The sequence below is a fragment of the Anabrus simplex genome, chromosome 2 (assembly GCF_040414725.1).
Source record: "Anabrus simplex isolate iqAnaSimp1 chromosome 2, ASM4041472v1, whole genome shotgun sequence".
Classification (NCBI taxonomy): Eukaryota; Metazoa; Arthropoda; class Insecta; order Orthoptera; family Tettigoniidae; genus Anabrus; species Anabrus simplex.
The window spans coordinates 957,602,173-957,625,208 of NC_090266.1; the positions used below are offsets into that span (position 1 = coordinate 957,602,173).

The following is a 23,036-nucleotide window of genomic DNA, read 5'->3' on the forward strand; positions in this document are numbered from 1 at the left end:
AAAGTTGGTCCCTTTTGCCAGGTTACAGTTCAGCCGGTGGTAGCAGTATCCTCATATGAGGACTGTTCACATGGGATGAAATGGGACCCCTGTTATATCTGCCATCATCCCACACCACCACTGTTTGCGGTGACAATATGGCTGACAGAGATCAGGTAGCGACCGCCTTAACCCTACTGTTCTGTTTGGGTCTATATGAATATACACATAGTTTTTCATATTTAAAATATCAATATATGTTTATGAAACTTGGTGACTGTCTGAAAATGAAAGAGCAGCACATATTTAAAATAGTTTAAAAATACTCTAAGTAGGCTAGTTTGGGCATAAACTGTTATAGTTACATGTGTAACGTTCAAGTCATTATGACCCGATAAAAATATGATTACTGTAATTACGATTTATTTTTAAAAATGGAAACAAAATTTATATGTTATATTTTATGGGAATAGGTTTTTTAATCATGTTTGCTTGTGATGATGCTTGTTCTTAAAGGGGCCTAACATCTAAGGTCATCGGCCCTTTTATAATTCTAACTTACTCCCAACAATCAACTAAGCCTCCATGCATTTACAACAATGTGCTTGTTTCTTTCTTTTTCCCAGGAAATCATAATTAGCAGTCCTCAACAATTTGACTACAATGTTTCTGCTCAGTTTGATTTGTGACACCATGGCGATGAGAGCATTGACTCATGATGAGTTAGAAGAATTAGTAAATGCCTCAGCGGATGAAGAATAACTTTCTGAGTTTGAAGATCATCTCAGTAACGCATCTAAAATTGAGTATTCTGATAACAGTTACGACAGTCCACAGCCTGTACAAAATAGTGTAGAGACTTTTCTTTCTAAAAATGGAATATAGAATGGCAGTTGTATCCACCAGCATAACATGGTCACCTATTAGCTTCGAACATCTTCAAGAGTGCCCCGGGAGCTACCAGGTATGCAATCATCAGAATATCTGAGATAAAATGTTTATTTGAAGCATTATTTCATATAGCACTTTAAAATGAAATAATAGAATGACAAATATTGAGGAGCAGCGAGTTTATGGTCAACAATAGACAGATATTGATGATTGCGTTTTTCATGCACACTTAGGTCTCTTATTCCTTGTTGATGTAGATCTATCTCATGGGGAGTCTACAAAACATTTGTGGGACAAGGATACTGGGTAAAACATATTTCGAGCAATCACGTCCCTCGAAAAAATCTGTAAGGTATCGCATGTTCTGCGATTTGACAAGAAATTACTAGAGAGGAAAGACAACGTACCGACAAACTTGCCGCAATTCATAGTATTTGGGAGACGTAGAGAGAAGTCATTCCTAAACTGTATAATCCAGGAGAAAATGTTACCGTCAAGGAGCAGTTAGTAACATTTAGAGGTCGCTGTCCATTAAAGCAGTATATCCCAAGTAAACGGGAAAAGTATGGGATCAAAATATGGATCCTGTGTGATAGGAAATCTTCATACATACCGAAATGAGTGGCACCAGAAAAATCGGGGAATAAGGGTAGTATCTGATCTCAATTACATGGTCATAATCTCACACGTGATGACTTTTTTACGTCATACAATTCGGGACAGCTGCTTCTGAAAAGGAAATTGTCTATGTTGGGAACTATACAGAAAAATATGATGATGATGATGATGATGATGATGATGTTTGTTGTTTAAAGGGGCCTAACTGCTAGGTCATTGGCCCCTGATGGAATGAGGTGCAATGAAATAAAACAATAATTAAAACTTCAAAATGTATCCACAGACTAAAATCTAAAACGAATGATGAGGAAAATATGACCATGAATCTAAAACAATCAGTGGATCAAATTCACAATGCCTCATATTCTGAGATGATGCTTGTGGTCCAAAGGGGTCCAAAATCCAGATCGCTGGCCCTTCATAATTGTACTAATCACTGGTAAAGCAGAGCCATGGTGTTCCTCCTATTGTGGTACCAATCATAGGTAACGTAGACTCATGGTGTTCCTCGCACGGTGGTATTAATCACAGATAATGTAGACCCATGGTATGTCACATATAATGGCACCACTCACAAGCAATGCAGACCGAAGGTGCTCCTCATATAGTGGTACTACTCATAGGTAATGCAGACCCGTTCTGAATACAGGGGAACTAACGCAATTCAGCGCGGCGCATGGCACTTTCTCCCGGACAGATGCCCGGTACCTCGTCTCAGTGGAACGCACATGAATCAAGGGCAACGCCCAAACCCATGGTTTTCCTCACATAATGATACTAATCACAAGTAATCTCATGGTTTCAACTCCATCATCCTTTGGTCGCCCGTTTTAGTCGCCTCTTACAACAGGCAGGGGATACCGTGGGTGTATTCTTCATCTGCATATCCCACCCACAGTGGGTTATGGAAGTATAAGCTGGGGCTTCTACATAAAGTGACCAACAAGGAGGTACACATCTGTGTATTTTACTTCACAAATGATGCTGCCGTGGTCAATTATATTCCTAAGAGAAATAAGAATGTTGTACTTATGAGCACTCTCCACCACGATGAGGAAGTCAGTGACTGGGCTGATAAGAAGCCAAAAATGATTGTGGACTACAATTCAAGCGAAGGGGCTGTAGACACGCTTGATCAGCTATCAGGTACATATACCTGCGAACTATGTGGCCAATGATAGTTTTCTACAATATTCTTGATGTTTCTGCTTATAATGCACACGTCTTCAGGAATTCGATTGACCCTAATTAGAATGCTAGCAAATCAACTAGAAGGAGAGTACTCTTGGAGGAACTTGGAAAGCCACTGATAAGACAACACATTTCATCAAGAATGCATTTTCCAAAAACAGAAGATTCTTTGAGAATGGTCAGAAACATCCAAAACCCTAAAGATGTGACTGGTGCATCAGAATCAGTAACAACCAAAAAAATCTACTAAACGTGCATGCTGTAAGTTCTGTCCATCAAGGAATGTCAATAAAACAGACATGTTATGTGGAAAATGTAGTAAACATATTTGCAAACTACAGGTCACCTACTTGTGTCCAAAATGCAATTAGTACGAAGAAAAGTAAGAAAGAAACTGTAGTGTTTTATAAGATGACTGTATTGAACACAGTTTCTTGCTAGGGGCTTTACGTCGCACCGACACAGGTAGGTCTTATGGCGACGATGGGATAGGAAAGGCCTAGGAGTTGGCAGGAAGCGGCCGTGGGAAACACAGTTTCAAATTTATGTAAATACTTGTGCATAAACTGCAATCAGTAAGAAGAGAAGTAAAAAAACTGCAGTGCTTTCTAAGTTGAATATTTGTATTGAAAACTGTCGTTGATTCAAATTTATGTGAATATTTAAATAAGAAAATATTCCTTAATAAAGTTATGTGTACAATTATTATTATTATTATTATTATTATTATTATTATACTATTATTATTATTATTATTATTTCCAACAAAGTACTGGAATAGAACAACAATGTCGATAGCTAACAACTGTATAAAAATGTATGTTTGTAGAAGGTTTGTACAGCATTTTGATATGTCGGGTCATATTGACCAAGACAGTATATTCGTCAAGTGAACAGAACAGCAGGGACAGTCATTTTAATTAACTGTAGTGAAGTTAAAAGAAGAAAGAAGTGACTCAAAAGATTATGGTGAATAAGGTGGTTCAAAGATAGGAATCAGTTCAGTCATGTTGCACTGTTAAGAACGTTAAGATTACAAGAACCCAGAGGATTTTATGAATTATCTGAGAATATCCAATAGCAATTTTCACCACCTGCCCAGCTTAGTGGAGCCCCTCAAAGAAAAAAGACACTTGTATGAGGCAGTCAATAAATGCTGCAATTTCCTTATTCACGATCAAGGACTATAAATCGAAAAACCAAAGTTTTTAGCAACATTGTAACACACAGTGTACAGAAACACCGCCTGTTCTGCATTACATTCGTATAACAATAGAGTCAGCTGCGAAGTACATATGACTTGGAGTGCGGTGCGTTTGTGCAGACACTCAGCAGTTGCCCGATATCATCGCTTGGAGCCACACTTGGCAACCTCATCGCCCGCTTGGCAATCCAGTTGATCTGCCAATCAAAATATCACCGGGCGATCACGAGATTGCCGGCAATCTGACTGAAACTGTCCCATACATGAGGTGATATTCGTGCAATCTGATCGCCGTTGACAAGACTGCCAGTCAATAGGCTATCAAATCGCTGTGTGTATGGCTGCGTATAAGAAAGACGTACAACCTATTATCCACTACTCGGCCAAAATGATCGAAATGTTCGATTTCTAAGTAACAAGCACAATGAATGTTTATAATGATCAGTTACGTATGTTTCCGTGTTCAATTTCATTTTATGGAGCACGCTTTATGGTAGTGACCGAGCGAGTTGGCCGTGCAGTTAAGGGTGCACAGCTATGAGTTTGCATTTGGGTGATAGTCTGTTCATATCCCACTGTCGGCAGCCCTGAAGATGGTTTTCTGTGGCTTCCCATTTTCACACCAGGCAAATGCCGGGTCTACACCCTAATTAACGCTACGGCCGCTTCCTTTCCACTCCTAGCTCCTTCTCATCGTCGCCATAAGACTTATCCAAGTCGGTGCGACGTAAAGCAAAATTAGTTTTAAAAAAGTACCCTACATTGGCATTTTATAGTGTCATCTTGAATGTTAATCTTCAGTATCTGAATGATTCTGTCGTACAGTGAGAGTACAACTTACGACGTCTCATAGTCCCATTCTGGCCATGCTCGTTGGGACAGGAGAGACTGACTAAATTAGAAAGGTATACTCATGTGAACTATACTCACCAAGACCTTGCCAAAAAATGAAGAAAGGGTACCAGGAAGTGTGTAGGGACAAAAGAGGAGGATCGGAAAATCTGAGATCATGGCAAAAAATTGAATGTATATTGTGTGAATTGTTAACCCTTCTTCTGAAATTTCATTCTCATAGTTCAATCGTTTTCTTCGCCTCTTCACCTTGTCTTCATTCTGCTATATTACTCCAATGTCCCACATCTACACTGGCGGAAAAAAGTTTCAAACACCCTGGAGTAATGAATGTATAATATGGAAATTTTGGCAATATATTTGTCGAGATAACATATTTAATTGATTAAAGGTAAAAGCCTAGAGGTTAATATCCACGCGAGAAAAGCCATCGGAAATGTGCCATGCAAGTCCATTAATAACCGGTGTAATCGCCTGACTGTTGAATGCAGGTATGTAAACGTGTATACATTGTGTCATACAGGTACCGGATGTCAGCTTGTGGTGTGTTCTATGCCTGTTGCGCTTGGTCAGTCAATACAGGAACGGTTAATGCCGCTTGTGGATGACGCTGGAGTTGTCGTTCAATGATGTCTCGTACGTGCTTGATTGGGTTCAGATCGTGGGAACGAGCAGGCCAATGCAACATGTCGACACACTGTAGAGCATGTTGGGTTACAAGAGCGGAATTGGGGCGTACATTATCCTGTTGGAAAAAAACCCCAGGAATGCTGTTCATGAATGGCAGCACAACAGGTCGAATCATCAGACGGATGTACACATCTGCAGTCAGGGTGCATGGGATAATCACGAGTGTGTTCCTGCTGTGATAGGAAATTGCTCCCCAGACCAGAACTCCCAGTGTAGGTCCAGTGTGTCGACGCCGCAGACAGGTGGAATGCAGGATCTCACCTGGCATCCTCCTAAACAACACACACCTGTCACTGGCACCAAGGCAGAACCGACTTTCATCGTAAAACACAACGGACCTCCACTCCATCCTCCACTGAGCTCTCGCTTGACATCACTGAAGTCGTAGACGGCGTGGTTTGGGGTAAGTGGAATGCACGCCGCAGGGCGTCTGGCTCAGAGCTCTCCTTCAAGTAACCGATTTCGAACAGTTCGTTGCATCACTGCGGTGCTAACTGCCTCTCGAATTGCTGCTGCAGACGCAGTCCACTGCGTCACAGCCATACGCCGAATACAGTGATCCTCCCCCTTGCTGGTGCCACGGGGACGTCCGGAGCCCGGTCTTCTTGCGACCGTACCTTCTCGTGACCACTGTTGCCAGCACACATGCACAGTGGAGACTTTCCTACCAAGTCGTTCTACAGTACCTTCACGTAGCCCTTTTATACGGCCAAATAGAGTAGATACAATACGCGACATTTCCGGATTTAGCCTTGTTAAAATGGGAGACAAGTCGCAAGTGGCGCTCCCAGTGGCTTGACCTGAAAATTCGCGCTAAATTCAAGTATCGATGGAAGTGTATATACGGAAATGGATAAATAAATTACGTCTAGAAAGAAAGTGTTACTAAGATATTAACTTCAAAGTTGCTAAAGCAATTCTGGATAAATGAAGGAAGTATTATTTAACAGGTTATTATTTAAAGACTGAAATTAGACATATAATCAAGTTGTAAAATGGGCTGCTGTGAAAGGGCTTGATCTTTCATTTATGCATTACTTTAGCTTTAGAATTCCTGCCTGAACGTTCACGGCCAGATTGTTCTTTTTTCTCATTTAAAACCATTGTATCATCATATTAAAACACATGTCAACAAAAATGTCGGCACATTCCTTACACACATGATTCAATGAATTTACATTTAAGAGCTGGACAATTTTCCTTTTAACTTGAAGCAAATACAGTAGAGACAATACGCGACACTCAGCGAGAAATCGAGGGACAGCTATTAGAGCTCTCTCTAGCGGATTGACCTGAGAACTACTGATTCTATCATGAGAGCACGTGTATTTGTGTGTGAAGTTTTTGGTGTTATTTATGCGTTTTCAGTGAGTTGACATAATTAAACAGTAGCGTGTGTCATTCCTTGATATCTCCTCTCAACATGAGGGGAAAGGTATGTGCTGTGTTTGGCTGCAGTAACTCTGAAGTAGAGAAGAATGCGCGGTCTTTCTTGAGTTTCCCTCGTGACAGGAAAATGTAAGTAATATTGTGTTTGCATATATATTTTTCCAGTGACAAAGAAATTTTTTATAGTACTTCATAATCTTCTGACCTGCTCGACCCGTATTTTAACTGGCTTAAAATATAATATGCATATTTTATTTTATTTTATAATGCAGCAGTTAACCTTCAATACCGATATGTTGTTGTAGGTGTGATCTGTGGGTTTGATTTAATTCAGGGAAATACATATGCATATGAGTGTGGCTGGTTGTGTTCCAAGTTACCCCATTTGGAATGCCGTAATTCGTTGCCAAGCAGTGAAGAAAATATGGGTGATTTAAGAAATGTACATATTTTGTTGGAACAATATGATGATGCAAATTTGCTTTACCCTAATGTAATGGCATTATGGCAAGTATTGCTTATAGGGAAAGTGTGAATATTTTTGAGGCTAAATTTATAATTTTCTTCCTGTTAGTAGGCTTCAAGTTAAAAGGAAAACTGTCCAGCTCTTAAATGTAAATTCATTGAATCACGTGTGTAAGGAATGTGCCGATATTTTTGTTGACAGGTGTTTTAATATGATACAATGCTTTTAAATGAGAAAAAACAACAATCTGGCCGTGGACGTTCAGGCAAGAATTCTAAAGTTAAAAATGTAATGCATAAATGAAAGATCAAACCCGTTCGCAGCAGTCCATTTCACATCTTGATTACATTTCTAATTTCAGTCTTTAAATAATAACCTGTTAAATAATTCTTCATTCATTTATCCAGAATTGCTTTAGCAACTTTGAAGTTAATATCTTAGTAACACTTTCTTTCTAGACGTAATTTATTTATCCATTTCCGTATATACATTTCCATTGATATTTAAATTTAGCGCGAATTTTCAGGTCAAGCCACTAGGAGCGCCACTTGCGACTTGTCTCCCATTTTAACAAGGCTAAATCCGGAAGTGTCGCGTATTGTCTCTACTGTATTTGCTTGAAGCCTACTAACAGAAAGAAAATCAATAAATTTAGCCACAAAAACATTCAAACTTTCCCTATAAGCAATACTTGCCATAATGCCGTTACATTAGGGTACAGCAAATTTGCATCATCATATTGTTTCAACAAAATATGCGCATTTCTTAAATCACCCATATTTTCTTCAGTGCTTCACAACGCATTACGGCATTCCAAATGGGGTAACTTGGAACACAACCAGCCACACTCATATGCATATGTATTTTCCTGAATTAAATCAAACTCACAGATCACACCTACAACAACACATCGGTAATGAAAGTTAACGGCTGCACTATACAATAAAATATGCGTATTATATATATATATATATATATATATTTTTTTTTTGCTAGTTGCTTTACGTCGCACCGACACAGATAGGTCTTATGGCGACGATGGGACAGGAAAGGGCTAGGAGTGGGAAGGAAGCGGCCGTGGCCTTAATTAAGGTACAGCCCCAGCATTTGCCTGGTGTGAAAATGGGAAACCACGGAAAACCATTTTCAGGGCTGCTGACAGTGGGGTTCGAACCTAAAAATTTCTTGTCACGAGGGAAACTCAAGAAAAACCGCGCATTCTTCTCTACTTCATAGTTACTGTAGCCAAACACAGCATATACCTTTCCCCTCATGTTGAGAGGAGATATCAAGGAATGACACACGCTACTGTTTAATTATATCAACTCGCTGAAGACGCATAAATAACACCAAAAACTTCATACACATATACACGTGCTCTTCTGACAGAATCAGTAGTTCTCAGGTCAATCCGCTAGAGAGAGCTCTAATAGCTGTCCCTCGATATCTCGCTGAGTGTCGCGTATTGTCTCTACTGTATTTGATACGGCCTCGTTCAACCGCACTAAGCTATTGATACTGGCTTCTTCGTCGTTGTAAATGCCTTCCTGACCCACTCACAGTCACTCCGTCCAATCTCACTAATGCTGATGCACAGTTCAGCCCGTATTTAAAGCAAACCTGATGTGCAATGTCATGGTGCCACTACTAGTACCATGCTAATGCCATTTGCAGGAAATTCGAATCAACGTCATCTTTCAGATATATAAACACGCCTACCAACGTTCGTTAATCTAGCACAACCACTTCTTGCTGTTTGGATATATTTTTCTACCAGTGTATTTGAGACACTCATGGGAAGAGCGAAAAGTAAGTTGCCCCACAGCATGAAATAAACTGTAAAATTCACTACGGCCACTAAAGACTAATGTGCTTTTGTTGTTAAAATAATGTTCATCTCAACACAAATAATAATTTTTGGCTAGACTTAGTTGCTTTCGTTACAGTCTTTTTCAAACCTTAATTCCGAAATTACAACAAAATGGCCCGAATGGTCAACATCCCGTAATAGAAGGGACACTAAGAAAAGACATTTGCTAAAGAAATGTTAAAGTATGGTACCTGACTTATTATAGGCCTACGTTACTATCAAAAAGCAACCATTGCTCAATAAACAACTGCAAAAATATTTTGGTTTGTTATATTAAGGAAAATACTGACGTAGTACATTTTACTAGCTAACAGATTACAAAACATCATTTTGCTAACTCTGTTAGAAAAATCACTTTAAGAAGCATTTATTTCAAACTAATGAATTATTTCTACTTTGGAAGGTATTTTCAGTCACTAAAGTTAGTGTAATGTAGCCAGCCTAAAAATAAAGCACATCATGTGAGTAATTTAATTGAGAATACATGCTTCATTAATGTAAAATGCAAAATTTACAGGACATTTTCCTTGTTTCCAGCATGTAAGGAAATCACAACCAAACAACATTACATTTTATAACACCATAGTAATACATACATAACCTAGGTCAACATTCCTTTCCTGTGATCCTCTTGAGATATTTAGTAAGGTCTGTTGCAATTCTGTAGCTAGCTGTTTCGTTGCAACCTAAGAATTGACATCAAGATCACAGTGTTAACTAAAGTCGAGAATTAGGTCACTGCTCACAAAAAAAAAAAAAAAAAAAAAAAAAAAAGAATTAATTCTGGATCGGTTAATATACAAGTTAAAGAAATAAATCCACCCTGAGAATTAATTTCAATTAGCCGAATAAATTCAGATATCTGACTATCAGGAACCTTAAAACCCAGGTCACACTCAAAACTAACCAGGGTGGCTTCAGCAACCATACAAATAAATAGCATAAGCTGAAAATTCCTTCTATATTTGACTGCCAGTCTTATATGTGAAGCACAACAAAAGAACCATTTACTAACATGCTTTTGTTGCTCAAAGAGTCTTCAATTGTCTCTGATACAGGAAGTGTGACTGACCATGATTTCCATGACAGAAATTTGAACAAAATAATATCCACTTCTATTATAAATACCGTAAATCCGTGGTCCCTATCACGACGCACAATTTCAGATCAAAATGTTCACAGACTGCTTCTGTTGATGAAAGAGTACGTTATGTACCTAAGTTCGAAACAGTCACCTTGTGGAGCAATGTACCGGTCACATTATTTCTGCAAATGCAGGAATGCGACCTGGAAGACATTTTGCGTCAGTGAGTCCAGACTATTTTGCAATTCACACTGGATCTCGGCAATGGTGTAAACAACAACGTATCAGTTGCACCATCTTCGGGAAAAGGAAGACGTGGGTAGGAGATAAATCTGGTGGGTAGGGCAGATGCAGCGATAACACGTTGCATTTTGCGAGAAACGAGGAGTGTTCCGTGACAGAGTGCACTGTCGTCGCAGAGAATCCAATTCTTTGCGTGCAACTGATCCAGTCGATTTCGACGAATGATCTCACTCAAACATCACAGTAAAACGTTCTGTTGACAGTCTGATCCTGGGAAACAAATTCGCGATGAACAATGCCGTGGATGTCAAAAAGCGTGACCAGCATGTTCATTCTTACCTTCTTCGGTAAGGGTTCTTTCACTGTGACGAATGCTACTTTATCTCAGGGATATGCCAGTAGATACAAGACTTGTCATCGGTGATGATTTTAGACATGAAGAGTGAATCATCCGCGGCACGCTCACAGAGGTCGTGAAACATTGGGGCGCGATATTCCTTCTGCTGCGGGGTAACCAGTCGGGGGGGGGGGGCACTATCTTGGAAATAAAATGCCGTATGTTCATCAATGTCTGCTGTGTGGTTGATTGTCCTCTGACGATCCTCATGCATAAATTCCCGAATATGTTCCACGTTTTCGGAAATGATGCTCGTGGAAAGTCTTTCAGATTGCTCCTTGCTTTCAAAGAATATTCTTCCACCAGTGAGGCACCTGTGCCATTCCAAACACAGCATGCAGCTCATCGCCTCACCGCCATATGCTTGCCGAAACATGTTCAATGTCTCTGTGGACGATTTACTCTGATCAACGCAAAATTACACGTTAACTCGTTAATTCACCTTTCTGTTCATGATGTATTCGCAGACTACCGTACACAATTGCTCACAAAAACACCACTCTTATACCTACAGATGTTAACATAGCGATGTCCCATCACACTGCCTTATCAAGACTGAAGGTCCCTGTAGCTGGCAGCACATTTGTTGGCGCACTACAGAACATGTCCTGGGACGTTTTGATACACTGTACTATGTAGATCAGACAGTGAGAATCACTCCATGTCACAACATGCTCAGTCAATCTTTGTAATGATGATGATGATGATGATGATAATTTTATATCCCATTCTCTACTTTTAAGTTTTCCAGAGATGTCGAGGGATGGAACTTTTTTCCCGCAGGAGTTTGTCTAACGCCGGTAAATCCAGTACCTGTTTAAACACTATATGAGCCCATACGCAGTTGACCTCTTCGCAGTCCCCTTGAGAGATACTTCCTGCCAAGTAGTTCATCCCGAAATGTCAATAAAAAGGCTGATGAAGCCAAATACTGTATTATCCATTCAGTAAGTTTGTATTAATTACTTTAGAGGAAAAGAGTATTGCATAATATTAACAAGGTTATCCAATATAATTCAGCACTACAAGACAGAAACTAACATGTTAAATCTAAACAAACTAACATCACTTTAAACATTCTCTTTCCTTATGTGTTTGCAATGAAACCATTGAGAGTTTCTCAATTTTTGTTTTGCAAGATGTTACATTCAGTAGAAATAATGGCAAGAGAATTTAGTCGTTCTTGTGCCACTGAATTTCGGCGACGACCTTTAAGTAGTTTTAATTGAAAAATATCCATTCAGCAGAAGAATTTCTTATCATGAGTTTCCTATATATCCTCAATGCTGTCATGACGTTTGGAAATATTCAATACCCTACACTTTCTTTGAAAACATTACGGCTGTATGACACCAAAGAAAATTTGGATAATTAAGCTGGTCACTAGAAACGGACTTGTGTCAATTATGGTAATAGGTGTCGAGTTGCATGCTGCTGCCAAAGACTGTTGCTACATGCTTCTTACATCTTCATATCCACACTTCATGAACTGTATGAAAGGCAAGTGCTATTCGCAATCTTCTTCTTCTTCCTTTTCTACAGCTTTTCTCACACCCGTGGGGTCACGGGCGTGAACTGTGTCGCACATGTGGATTTGGCCCTGTTTTACGGCCGGATACCCATTCTGACGCCAACCCTTTATGGAGGGATGTAATCACTATTTCGTGTTTCTGTGGTGGTTGGCAGTGTAGTGTGTTGTGTGAATATGAAGAGGAAAGTGTTGGGACAAACACAATCACCCAGTCCCCGGGCCAATCACTATTTTAGAGAAACTCAGTGCTCACCATTGTAATTCAGAAACAACTCAAAAATTTGTTCGTAAACTTACCCTCAGTTCACACAAGCACATAATTTACTATATGGGGTCTAAACTTGACTTGCTATCTTGGGTTCCCTAGCAGCATGGGGCCAGCAGGTGGCAGCCTACATTGCCTATTGGGTAATCCAGCACTGTGTTAATCTACCGTATTGATACAAGGCTGTCTTATTTGAGCATCTTCAAATACCACCAGACTGAACTGTGGTTGATCCCGCCAACTTGGGCTCTTACTGTCTGAGACACTGAGGCCACCAGCACTTGTAACATTAGATACCATACTAACATTTACTTGAACAGACAAAGTGTAGGTCTTTTATAATTTATTTCTTACTTTACTTAGTGATTTTAATGAATTGGATGCTTATTAAAGACAGCACTGCTCTACTGTAAAACTGTATGCTACATTTTGTGAGTTGTCTGAAAGATGTAAAAACCGTAGATTACTCATATAATTTTCTGGGAATCACTTATCAGTCATTTAGAATATTATTTACAGAGTTGGGAAGTAAGTGAGTAAACGTAATCAAATTACTTGTTGATGCAAGTATAACTAGTATAACTTGGAAACAATTCTCTAAACCCATGGGTAAATTGTGAAAATATCAAGCTCAGTTAGTAGGTGTTATTATTATCATTATTTTTATTTACGTAGTTATGTACAGATTTTATTTGGTAAAAATCGTGGTCGTACCATTTATTATTTGTGTGTTGTATGATCTGTCTTGTGTAACAAAAAATGTCATGATACATCTGCTGTATGTACATTAAAAGAGTTTATTTCATGTAAGAACATGTAATTAATAGTATATAATTTATTATCTGTAAATATGATGTATACATCCACTGTAATGTTGTGCAACACAGAGTAATGGTCCAGAACAATGCATCTTGTCAGTTGAGCTGTATAAAATATTCTATTCATTTGTAAATAAGTAATTGGAGTCTCGAGAAAATTCAAGAAAACATGTTGCATCATACTTTTCTAGAAGCCTGGCCAGGCAATGTATATAAAAAGGCAGTCTTGGGAGTTGGAGTGGAGTTGTTAAAGAGACTTGTTAGTGAAACTCGTTAGGTCAAGTGTGTGAACTCATGTTGTGATTTTGTTGTGTTGGTAATTGGTTGACATGCCAGTGTGGCAGTCTTCTTCTTCTTCTTCTTCTTTGAGTTATTTGCAGATGGCAGTTTATTAATGTGTGTGTATAACGTGTATATAATTTGTAAATAAAACAGTGTACACAACTGACAGCATCTCGTGTGTGTGTGTCTTTGCGGTTACAACATTGTAACAACTACCTTTTTAGTCATATGTAATTGTAATAATTACTTTTCACAAAGTGAAATTTTTACTCTAATTTACTTCTTGAATTAGAATTGTAACTGTTACATTTTAGTAATCGTTATTTACTAGTAATCACTGTACATCACAACAAAGATATGGCAACTTTGGTGCCCAACACTCTCAATAGGTCATGCCAAGGGTATACGATGTGCACTCATTCATTTATTTGCAGCTTGTTATTACTGGTTGAGATTTAGATAATCATGCACTAAATGGTAGAGAATGGAACCTATATAGTTGGTCCTTTATTGGACATTAAACATTTTCCAGCTAACTCATTCCTTGTTGCCAGAGTTTCACCCCAGTGTGCTAATTTGGGCTCATCAGTTGGTAAATAGCATACCTACTAAAACACATGGCTAGTGCATACCATAGAGACCACAGCGTAGGCTACTTTGAGCCATCAGCAGTGCAAATGCACTATGTTAGAGAGGTGTGGTGTTTACCAACTGGTGAGCCCAAATTAGCACACTGAGGTGAAATGCTGGCAATAAGGAATGTGTTAGCTGGGAAATTTATAATGTCCAATAAAGGACCAACTATATTGGTATTATAAATTTACTTATTCGGGATAAATATTTCAGGTTCCCTATGGGAATCAACATCTATATCATCAGAGAATGGAACCGGAATAAACATGTAATGATGAAGGGGATAAGGAATTTCCGTTTTTGTAATCGAATAAATATATATAATTAGTTGGCCCTGAAAATAATTAGCATAAGAATGTGACATGTAGACTTTGATTGGGACCAATCATTCCAAAAGTTTGTTTAATTTCACTTAGTGATGTCTCTATGCTTAAAAAAGAAAGAAAAAATCTTTGGTATCATTGGTATCATTCCAATGCTATGTTTAAAAAAAAAAAAAAAAAAATCCTAAAGACTCGTGCTCTGTGAAGTAACTGTAATTTTACTGATTACTTGTTGAAAATTAATTAGTAATTGCAGTTGAGTAAAGTAACTGTAATTCGGTCCAATTACTTTCATTTTCTACATTTCCTATCACTTGATATGTTATTAGAGTTATGAATCATTCGAGCATGTAATTAGAGCACTTGAAACAGGTAGGGTAAACATATGATATAAATTATGAATGTATAGAAGTAGATTTTACTGAGCAAGTTGGCTGTGCAGAATAGGTCATATAATTGTTTGAATACCATCGCCGCCTGCTCTGAAGACGATGATCTGTGGTCTCCCATTTTCATACCAGGAATATGAAAGCATTGTACCTTAATTAAGCTCATGTCTGCTACCTTCTTATCTCATCGTTGCCCAAAATTTATGAGAGTTAGTGTGATACTAATTAAGTACTAAAAAAAAAAAAATAGCTGAGCAATCTCTAGACAAGAAATCGAACAAAATACTTGTACATGGCAGCCTTGAATCCTTTGTAGCCATGGGGAAAATATCAGCATAGTTATCCACGAGTAAAACACCTCAACCACAAATCCCACATGACTTCTACAACAAACCAAATACCTTAAGAAACAATATTTCTTCAAATTACAAATTGAAAATGAAGATAGATCCATTACCGATGAAAACATGTAGGTGCCTTAAAATCTTAAAGTTGATGCCTGGCTAATTATTCACATGTGAATTCACAATTGTTCACTCAGTTCTCATTGAACAACACCATGGTAATGAATTCCAAGAGACGCCTATGCTCACTGCCAGTCTCTTAACACAAACTTTCTGTTACCCTCTATACGTATGTCAATTGTTCAACGTTGTACAAGTTTTACACTAATCCAACAAAACATAATCATCTAAGAATTCCCTGAACGAACAAAATTAAAAACGCTTACATGTGTCACAGGAAAAGACAATTGGATTAACCCAGGGTTTGTGAAAATAATGTTACCTAATGTAGAAGACTGATATTTTAATAGTAAACTTCCAGTAATAGAATGAACTAATCTTGGTTATAAAAGCAACAGTCCGTAGTACATGTTTTTGATAAGAGTCATGGTGTACAAAATTACATACCATACCCGAGTTGACGAGATCCAGTATGAAGAGGTGACATAACAGATCTATCAAGCCCCAGAAATCCAAAGTTCAGTCATCTGCAGGGAAACTGAATGGCAACCTTCTCGTACGATTACCATGAAGTTAATCTTGTGGACTTCCTTGTGCCTGGTGCAAAAATAAGTACTAAATATCTTAATAATCTCTTTCTTTTGATGTAGTAAAGCAAGAGTTCTAAACCTTGACTCCATGTATGGCCTCCTGGGTTTTGAGAAGTTCAAATCTACTTTAAAATAAAACACCTCAAATAATGTAAAAACAATTTTAAAGCACAATGCCTGTAGATAATTTGACCCAGTTACAACTGAATTATTCATTCCTTTACTTTAATAACATCTGAATGCCATGAAGATAAGCATACTCTTGATTTCCTTCCCTTCCTTATGGATGAGTGATCTTATATTTAGATGTTTCATTATTACACAAGAATTTCTTTTCATGCATTGTGGCATCATAAATTTAAGATAAATATTTAATCATTCTAGTACTCATTATTTCAATATTCAGCAATGTTATGTATTTCAAAAATAGTGTTATTCATGTTCTAAGATATTACTAAATATATTATATATGTACTTATATATTATCAAGTTTAAAAAAATTAACTTATTTTTTGATGTACTTATTTTTTGAAGATTTTATTGTATAAGGATGGATGGATGGATGGATGGATGGATGGATGGATGGATGGATGGATGGATGGATGGATGGATGGATGGATGGAATAAATAAATAAATAAATAAATAAGTAAATAAATAAATAAATAAATAAATAAATAAATAAATGTACTATTCACAAGTACAGGTCACAGCAACTATAATAAATTAGTTCTCTTTTTTTTTTTTTGCTAGTGGCTTCATGTCGCACTGACACAGACAGGTCTTATAGCGACGAATATGTTAGTTCTATGCTCATCTAATGAATAGTGAATATTTAGTAAAACCCCTTTCCTCAAATCCGAAACAACTTACCAGTTACTGTAACTCCTAACTTAGCTATATTTATTGGGCAGAAACCAATTTATTACTCATGCTTTTGAGTTAAACCCTCAACAAACACTTCCATCCCAAATAAATTATTAAGCAATTCTTTCTTCAGCTATCCCATTGTTTCAGTATTACCTTCATCTCCCATTAGTCTTACTGTCTGATAGAAAGCAATACTGTTATTGAATATTGTTTCTATTAACAAGGAGTAAAGCAAGAAAACAACATACTTTTCTTCCATATATGTTCCATATTGAATACCCTAATGAAAAATCTCACACCAGTCCCTTGCTATAGTTTGAGTTGTCCTTCACTGGACCTAGAGAGATATGTCGTAGAATGGGTTTCGTTGATATTGATATTATAAATAAGATACATTCATGAAGTAATGGTGGTTGAATATTTCTGTTGATTGCGATTCTCTTCTAGTGCCTTCAGAGAATTATTCATGCTCTTAATTCCTTCATTTCTTCTTCTCTTCTCCTTGCATACTTCTTAATGGTTTCTTGTATTTAGAGATCAGATCAATTGTAATATTTTATGTAGTTTTGTGTAAGTAGTAGAGTGTAAGTCCTGAATGGAAAAAGTGTCCTTTTGGAAAACCAAACAAAGTCAATTTAGTTAAGTCAAATTTGTTCAATTCAAAACTACTAAAAGGCAGTAAAGGAAACATATATTTTCCTCTCATGCATCACATTTTGTAGAAGCTGCTATACTATGCTGGCTGAATTTGAAACGAATGACATTTAGGAATATCTTGATTACTCAATGATTCTAGGCATGTCTTGGAGCATCAAATAATATTATGGAGTAAAATGTTGATTTGATCATCTCTGTAGGTTGAGCACTTGTTGAAGATGGTCTGGTGTTATCACTTTCCATCAAAGTCAAGTCAACACCTCAAAAGCGTACTAGTTCTTTGGATAGAAGTCATCATTTTAATTGATTTAATTTCTTCAGAAGATTTCCTACACTCCTTGTAAAATTGAAAGCCCATTAAAAGAGACTAGAAGCTATTATACTCCATTTTTAGCATGTACATTGATAAAACAATAGCTCCATTTCGTGCTTGATGCTTTCGAAAAGTACTGGTTTCTGAACTTGCATTCTCTTATACTAGAAATACTGTATTGATATTCATCTGCAAAGATATTCTGTAGAATGGGAACACTTGAAAGTACAGTGTATGCATTACAACAACACTTTTAACGTTTAGCACATCTTGAAGTGCCACCATATGATTCTTGCTGATTCTGTATGAAGGATGTGTTTGAAATTTGGCGATTTGCTATGCAACTTGCAGATGACTTATTAGTGTTGAGTTGCGACAGTTTCATATGGCACAACCTTTGTGTCTAACATATCTTTTAAGGTCTCGATGCCTGACGAGGATGTAATCAATCTGTGTTGCCTTTGCGTCCCTGTAGTATGTAAATTAATTAAATGCTAAATCACGCTTTTTGAATTGGGTGTTAGCGATGACTAGGTCATGGGCTTCTGCATAATTGAGGGTTCATTGGCCATCATTGTTCTTTTCCCACAAAACCATGTCCGCCATGGGCTGCATGATCTTCCATTCTGTGTCTGACATATCCCTTCAGATCATGGGTGATATGAGGTAGTTTTTTAGAGGTACTTCGGCGGTCTTCTCTTCAAGCATCTCCCAGCAGGCATCTTTCATTGTTTCATGCAGACATTTCTGTGGCATGTATGTACTGAAAAAGTGTACTTTTCTTCCATCTGCGGTGTAGATGATCTTCATGAGACACTCATCATACCACTGCACATCAGAGATACTGCCCTTGAACTTTGCTGATACAACAATACCAACGCCACTGGTTGTTCCACAGATATCATGGTATATCAGTTTGCACCCACATCCGATGTCATACAACATCAGTCCACTCCATTGTGTTTCCTGCACTGCACAGTCATCAATCTGTCTCTTTTCGAGAGCCCTTGACAGTTCACTGTACTGCCAGACATAGTGCCATCCTCAAGTGAAGCAAGGCGGGTTGAATGCACTAGCTTGTTTAGCCAATTCCACCCATGCAATGGTAATCCTTGCATACTTCTCACATCACCAGGCCTTACCAACATGCGCCGCCTACAGGGGAAGCCCTAGCCTTGCTACTAAATCTCAATGACATCATTCCATGAAATTGTGACCGAGCATTTTATAGCAGGCATATTTCATAGCCCATTGCCAAATATTTTAGAGCTGCTGCCAGCATTTCCCTAGGTGTTCATAGTCGAGGGCAGGCATTTCCTCCTACCTCAAATCAGTATTGTTTTCCAGCCAGTACTCAGAAAGCTGATTACAGTGGTTTCCTACCGGGTGATGAGATTGCCACATCCCTACGCCAAATTGCATGTGTATGTAACCTGTATAAACTTATAATTAGAGTTGGGAAGTGACTGAGTAAAAGTACCGGTAATCAATTACTTGTAACTCTTACATTCTCAGTAATTTTCACTTGTAATTGTTTATTTTTATAAAAAGTAATTTTATTTGTAATTTACTTCTTAAAAATAAAATTGTAATCGTTACAGTCTAGTAACCATTACATTCTAGTAATTGATATACATCACATGGAAGCAGAAACTGATAAAAATAAATTATGATGAAGATAACTTTTTCTCCTCTACTATAAGAGAACCAGTAGCTTATACAGAGATGGATGAGTTACCTTCTTACTTCTCCAGTACTTCCAAACACATCATACAGCCAATGACATTCCTAAAATGAAACACAGGTATTCCTTCAATTGCCTATATAGGGGCCTTTTTTTTTTTTTTTTGTAAATGAAGAGATGTACTTTCCCCCAAAGAGATGTAAGCTTAGTGATGGGAATTTTAAAAATCAATTATTTTACTAGGAAAGTAAAAAACAAATTACTTGATTAGGTAAGTCAATAAATAAAATAAAAATGATGTAAAAAAAGTAATTTTGCAAGTTCCAAGCTATCATGTTTGCTCACTTACTGATGATGGCCACTTACTCTCTCTATGTTAAAAAATAAAACACACAAACAACTTTCCTTGCCAACTTTTATATTACTCCGGAAGTCAGTGATTTCCTTAAGGGTAGTGTTATGTAAAGTTATTGTAATTGTAATTTTACTGATTACTTGTTGGAAAAGTAATTTGTAATTCAGTAAAATATTTCTCAGTTAAAAATAATTAAGCCCAATTACTTTTCTCTTGTACTCTTCCCATCACTGCTTATAATCTGCTGAATTGCATTCTGACATACCTGGAGATTTTATAATCTACACAAATCAATATATGTTTTTGGATTGGACACTTTCTTCTTCTTCTAATGATGCCATCCCCAGTTAAAATTCAGCACCTAGCAGTGTTGTTGAGGCAGCAAACAGAAAATATATATTGATGTGCAATTTAACCACTTGCATATTTCTCCCAGTCATGAGTTCTTAGGCCATCCAACAGGTATTTTCCCTTGAAGTTTGTCTGAAATAGTTAGGTGCAAGAGCTGGTATCTTCTGCTTCTTATGATATCCGTGAAATATCTTCCTTTAAGCACTGGTTGCACTGCTGGTTGATAAATTTTCTGGTCTGGAATTCTGTGCCCTGATCAATCTGCAACATTTTGCAATGCAGAAACACCTCCAAGGCAGCAATATCCATTTGGAGTTTAGCATCAAAGGCCCCAATTTCTCATTCATAGAAGAGCACAGAGAATATATAACACCTACCGCATTCACGTGCATCCTAAGATGTAATCTGTAGTCTGGTCCAGTGAAAAAATTCTTCATGCGTATGAACTGCCTTCTTGCCTGCTCCAACCTAGATATTATGATTAGTTTTATTTTCCACAACAGATTCACTATTGTAAGTATTTGAAGAAGGATGCCTGTTGAGTGATGCTGCCTTTAGTCAGGAGTTGGCTTGAGAGCTGTTATGTTAGAGCACTGACCTTCTGATCTCAAGTTTATATGGGGTCAAACCTGGCTCAGTCTGGTTGTATTTGAAGGTGATCAAATACGCCAGCCTCATGTTGATAGATTTATTGGCATGTAAAAGAATTCACTTAGGACAAAATTCGGCACCTTGATTCATCCGTTAACTGTGAAAATATTTCGTGGTACGTAAAACCAAGAAGATTATTATTTTATCTGGGCATTTTCACATAGTTTTCAAAAACACCATAACCTTCCTTTAAAAGGTACTGATAGACACTCAAACTTTTCACTGTACTCAACTAAGTGGTCCATTATGAGCTGAAGCCCACACAATTCCTATCAAGTATAATAGTGTCATCATCATACTGGAGGTTATTTTATGCATACAGTATTTGTTTATACTGATTTCACAGTTTTCTTCTACCATTACTTCTCTAAAGATGGTTTCAAAATAAATATTGAACAAAAGAGGTCACAGCACATAACCTTGTTGAATGTTTCTTCTCACTGAAATATGCCAGCCTAGCATCAGTTTCCAGTATATCTCTTGTTATTGCGAATATTTCACCTAGATGAATTCCAGTTGATTTGGGAACTTCAACCATCTTTTCGTGCTGGATACAGAAAAAATATTTCCAGTAACTATCAAAGGAACATATGCATGAATGTTAATTTTCCTGCTGACCCATCTAAGGACATTCAAGGAGGTGCAAAGTTCATGTTTGCCAACACTGTTTCTGTTATTAATTTCAACTTTGTAATTCTTGTGTAAATTCAGGTGTGCTTCAACCTTCGAAATATTTTCAGTACATGCGACACTAAATTGATCATGCGGTAGACATCTTTATGATGACCCTCTCACCAACCATGTTTCTGGTTATGATTGCCGCGGTAATGCAGAATGTGACTCAAAATCTGAAATCTGGTATCCAAAGGGGATTAGCCAATGGGGCGGAATGTCTGGAATTTGCTGACTATTTGTCTCTCCTGACTGAGGCACATGGTGAAAGTTCAAAAACCTTGGTGGAGAAAGGGTAAAAGAGGTACGATTAATGATCTACTCACAGAAGAAGAAGACCCCAAGGATTAGCACCAACAAATCAGACCCATTTGTCTTCAATGGTGAATCTCTCGAGGATGTGGATAGCTTCACTTACTTGGGCAGTGTAGAGGGACAACAGGAATTAAGTCAGGTAAGTCAATTAAGTGCAAGAAGGTAATAACAAAAAGAAATAACACACTTTCTCTTTAAGCTTACATTCTTACCTAAGCTATTAATGACCATGCACTACTGTACTTCTATACAGAGAAATGAAATGATTTAAGTGAATTATGATAACTCTTTTATGTTAATATTGTTCATGTACTCCAAAAAGGTACTGTGCTTACATGTTCTAGTTAGCAATTCACAGTCTCAGAAGAACAAGTGTTCAGCGTTATCTAAAAAAAAAAATGCATTATGTAATAGCTATATTTCAATTGTTTTAAGTAATGTTATGATGATAATTGAACACCTATTTACTTTAATCAAGTCATTGAAATTGTGAAATACTTTCACTGAAGAAGAGAATAATATGTTCTCAAAACATGTACAAGTAATTAACATATAATAAATCATTTTTTATTAGTACTGACAAAACAGATTCCTCTTTCCTGTTTATTCAGTGCAATAAGTTTATCAAAATAAAGGGGAGCAAGCACTGGATGGATTCGAACCACTGAAGTTTATAACCTATCACTCATATAGCGCACCTCTGCCAGCTAAAGTACTACAGTAGATCCCACTGTCGAAGCAAGTCGCATAACCGCCATTTAGCAATGAAGTACATTAATTAATTAATAGAGAAATGTACACTCAAGTTTGAGCATTAAAAAAATTTCACAGTTCAGTTTTTGCTATAGTCTGTAATTGTCCTGGTTCTTTTCGTGCATGTTATGATGTGATATCTACTACACTTCTGTCCACACAAAGTGCACTTACAATCTTCATCTGGCTCATGGAACTTCTGGTTTACGCATATCTTGTGGTGAAACCCATGTATGGAGAGTTGTGTT

At 37.5% G+C, this 23,036-nt stretch overlaps 1 protein-coding gene across 1 annotated transcript in view; it reads right to left on the reverse strand.

The window, feature by feature from the left end:
- The window catches only part of Elk (Eag-like K[+] channel), an 826,503-nt gene that overhangs the window by 53,197 nt on the left and 750,270 nt on the right, over nt 1-23,036 (reverse strand). Inside the window, exon 11 of the mRNA XM_068226348.1 lies at nt 9,747-9,836. Coding sequence (XP_068082449.1) covers nt 9,747-9,836 — 90 coding nt within the window. The remainder of the gene's footprint in view (nt 1-9,746; nt 9,837-23,036) is intronic.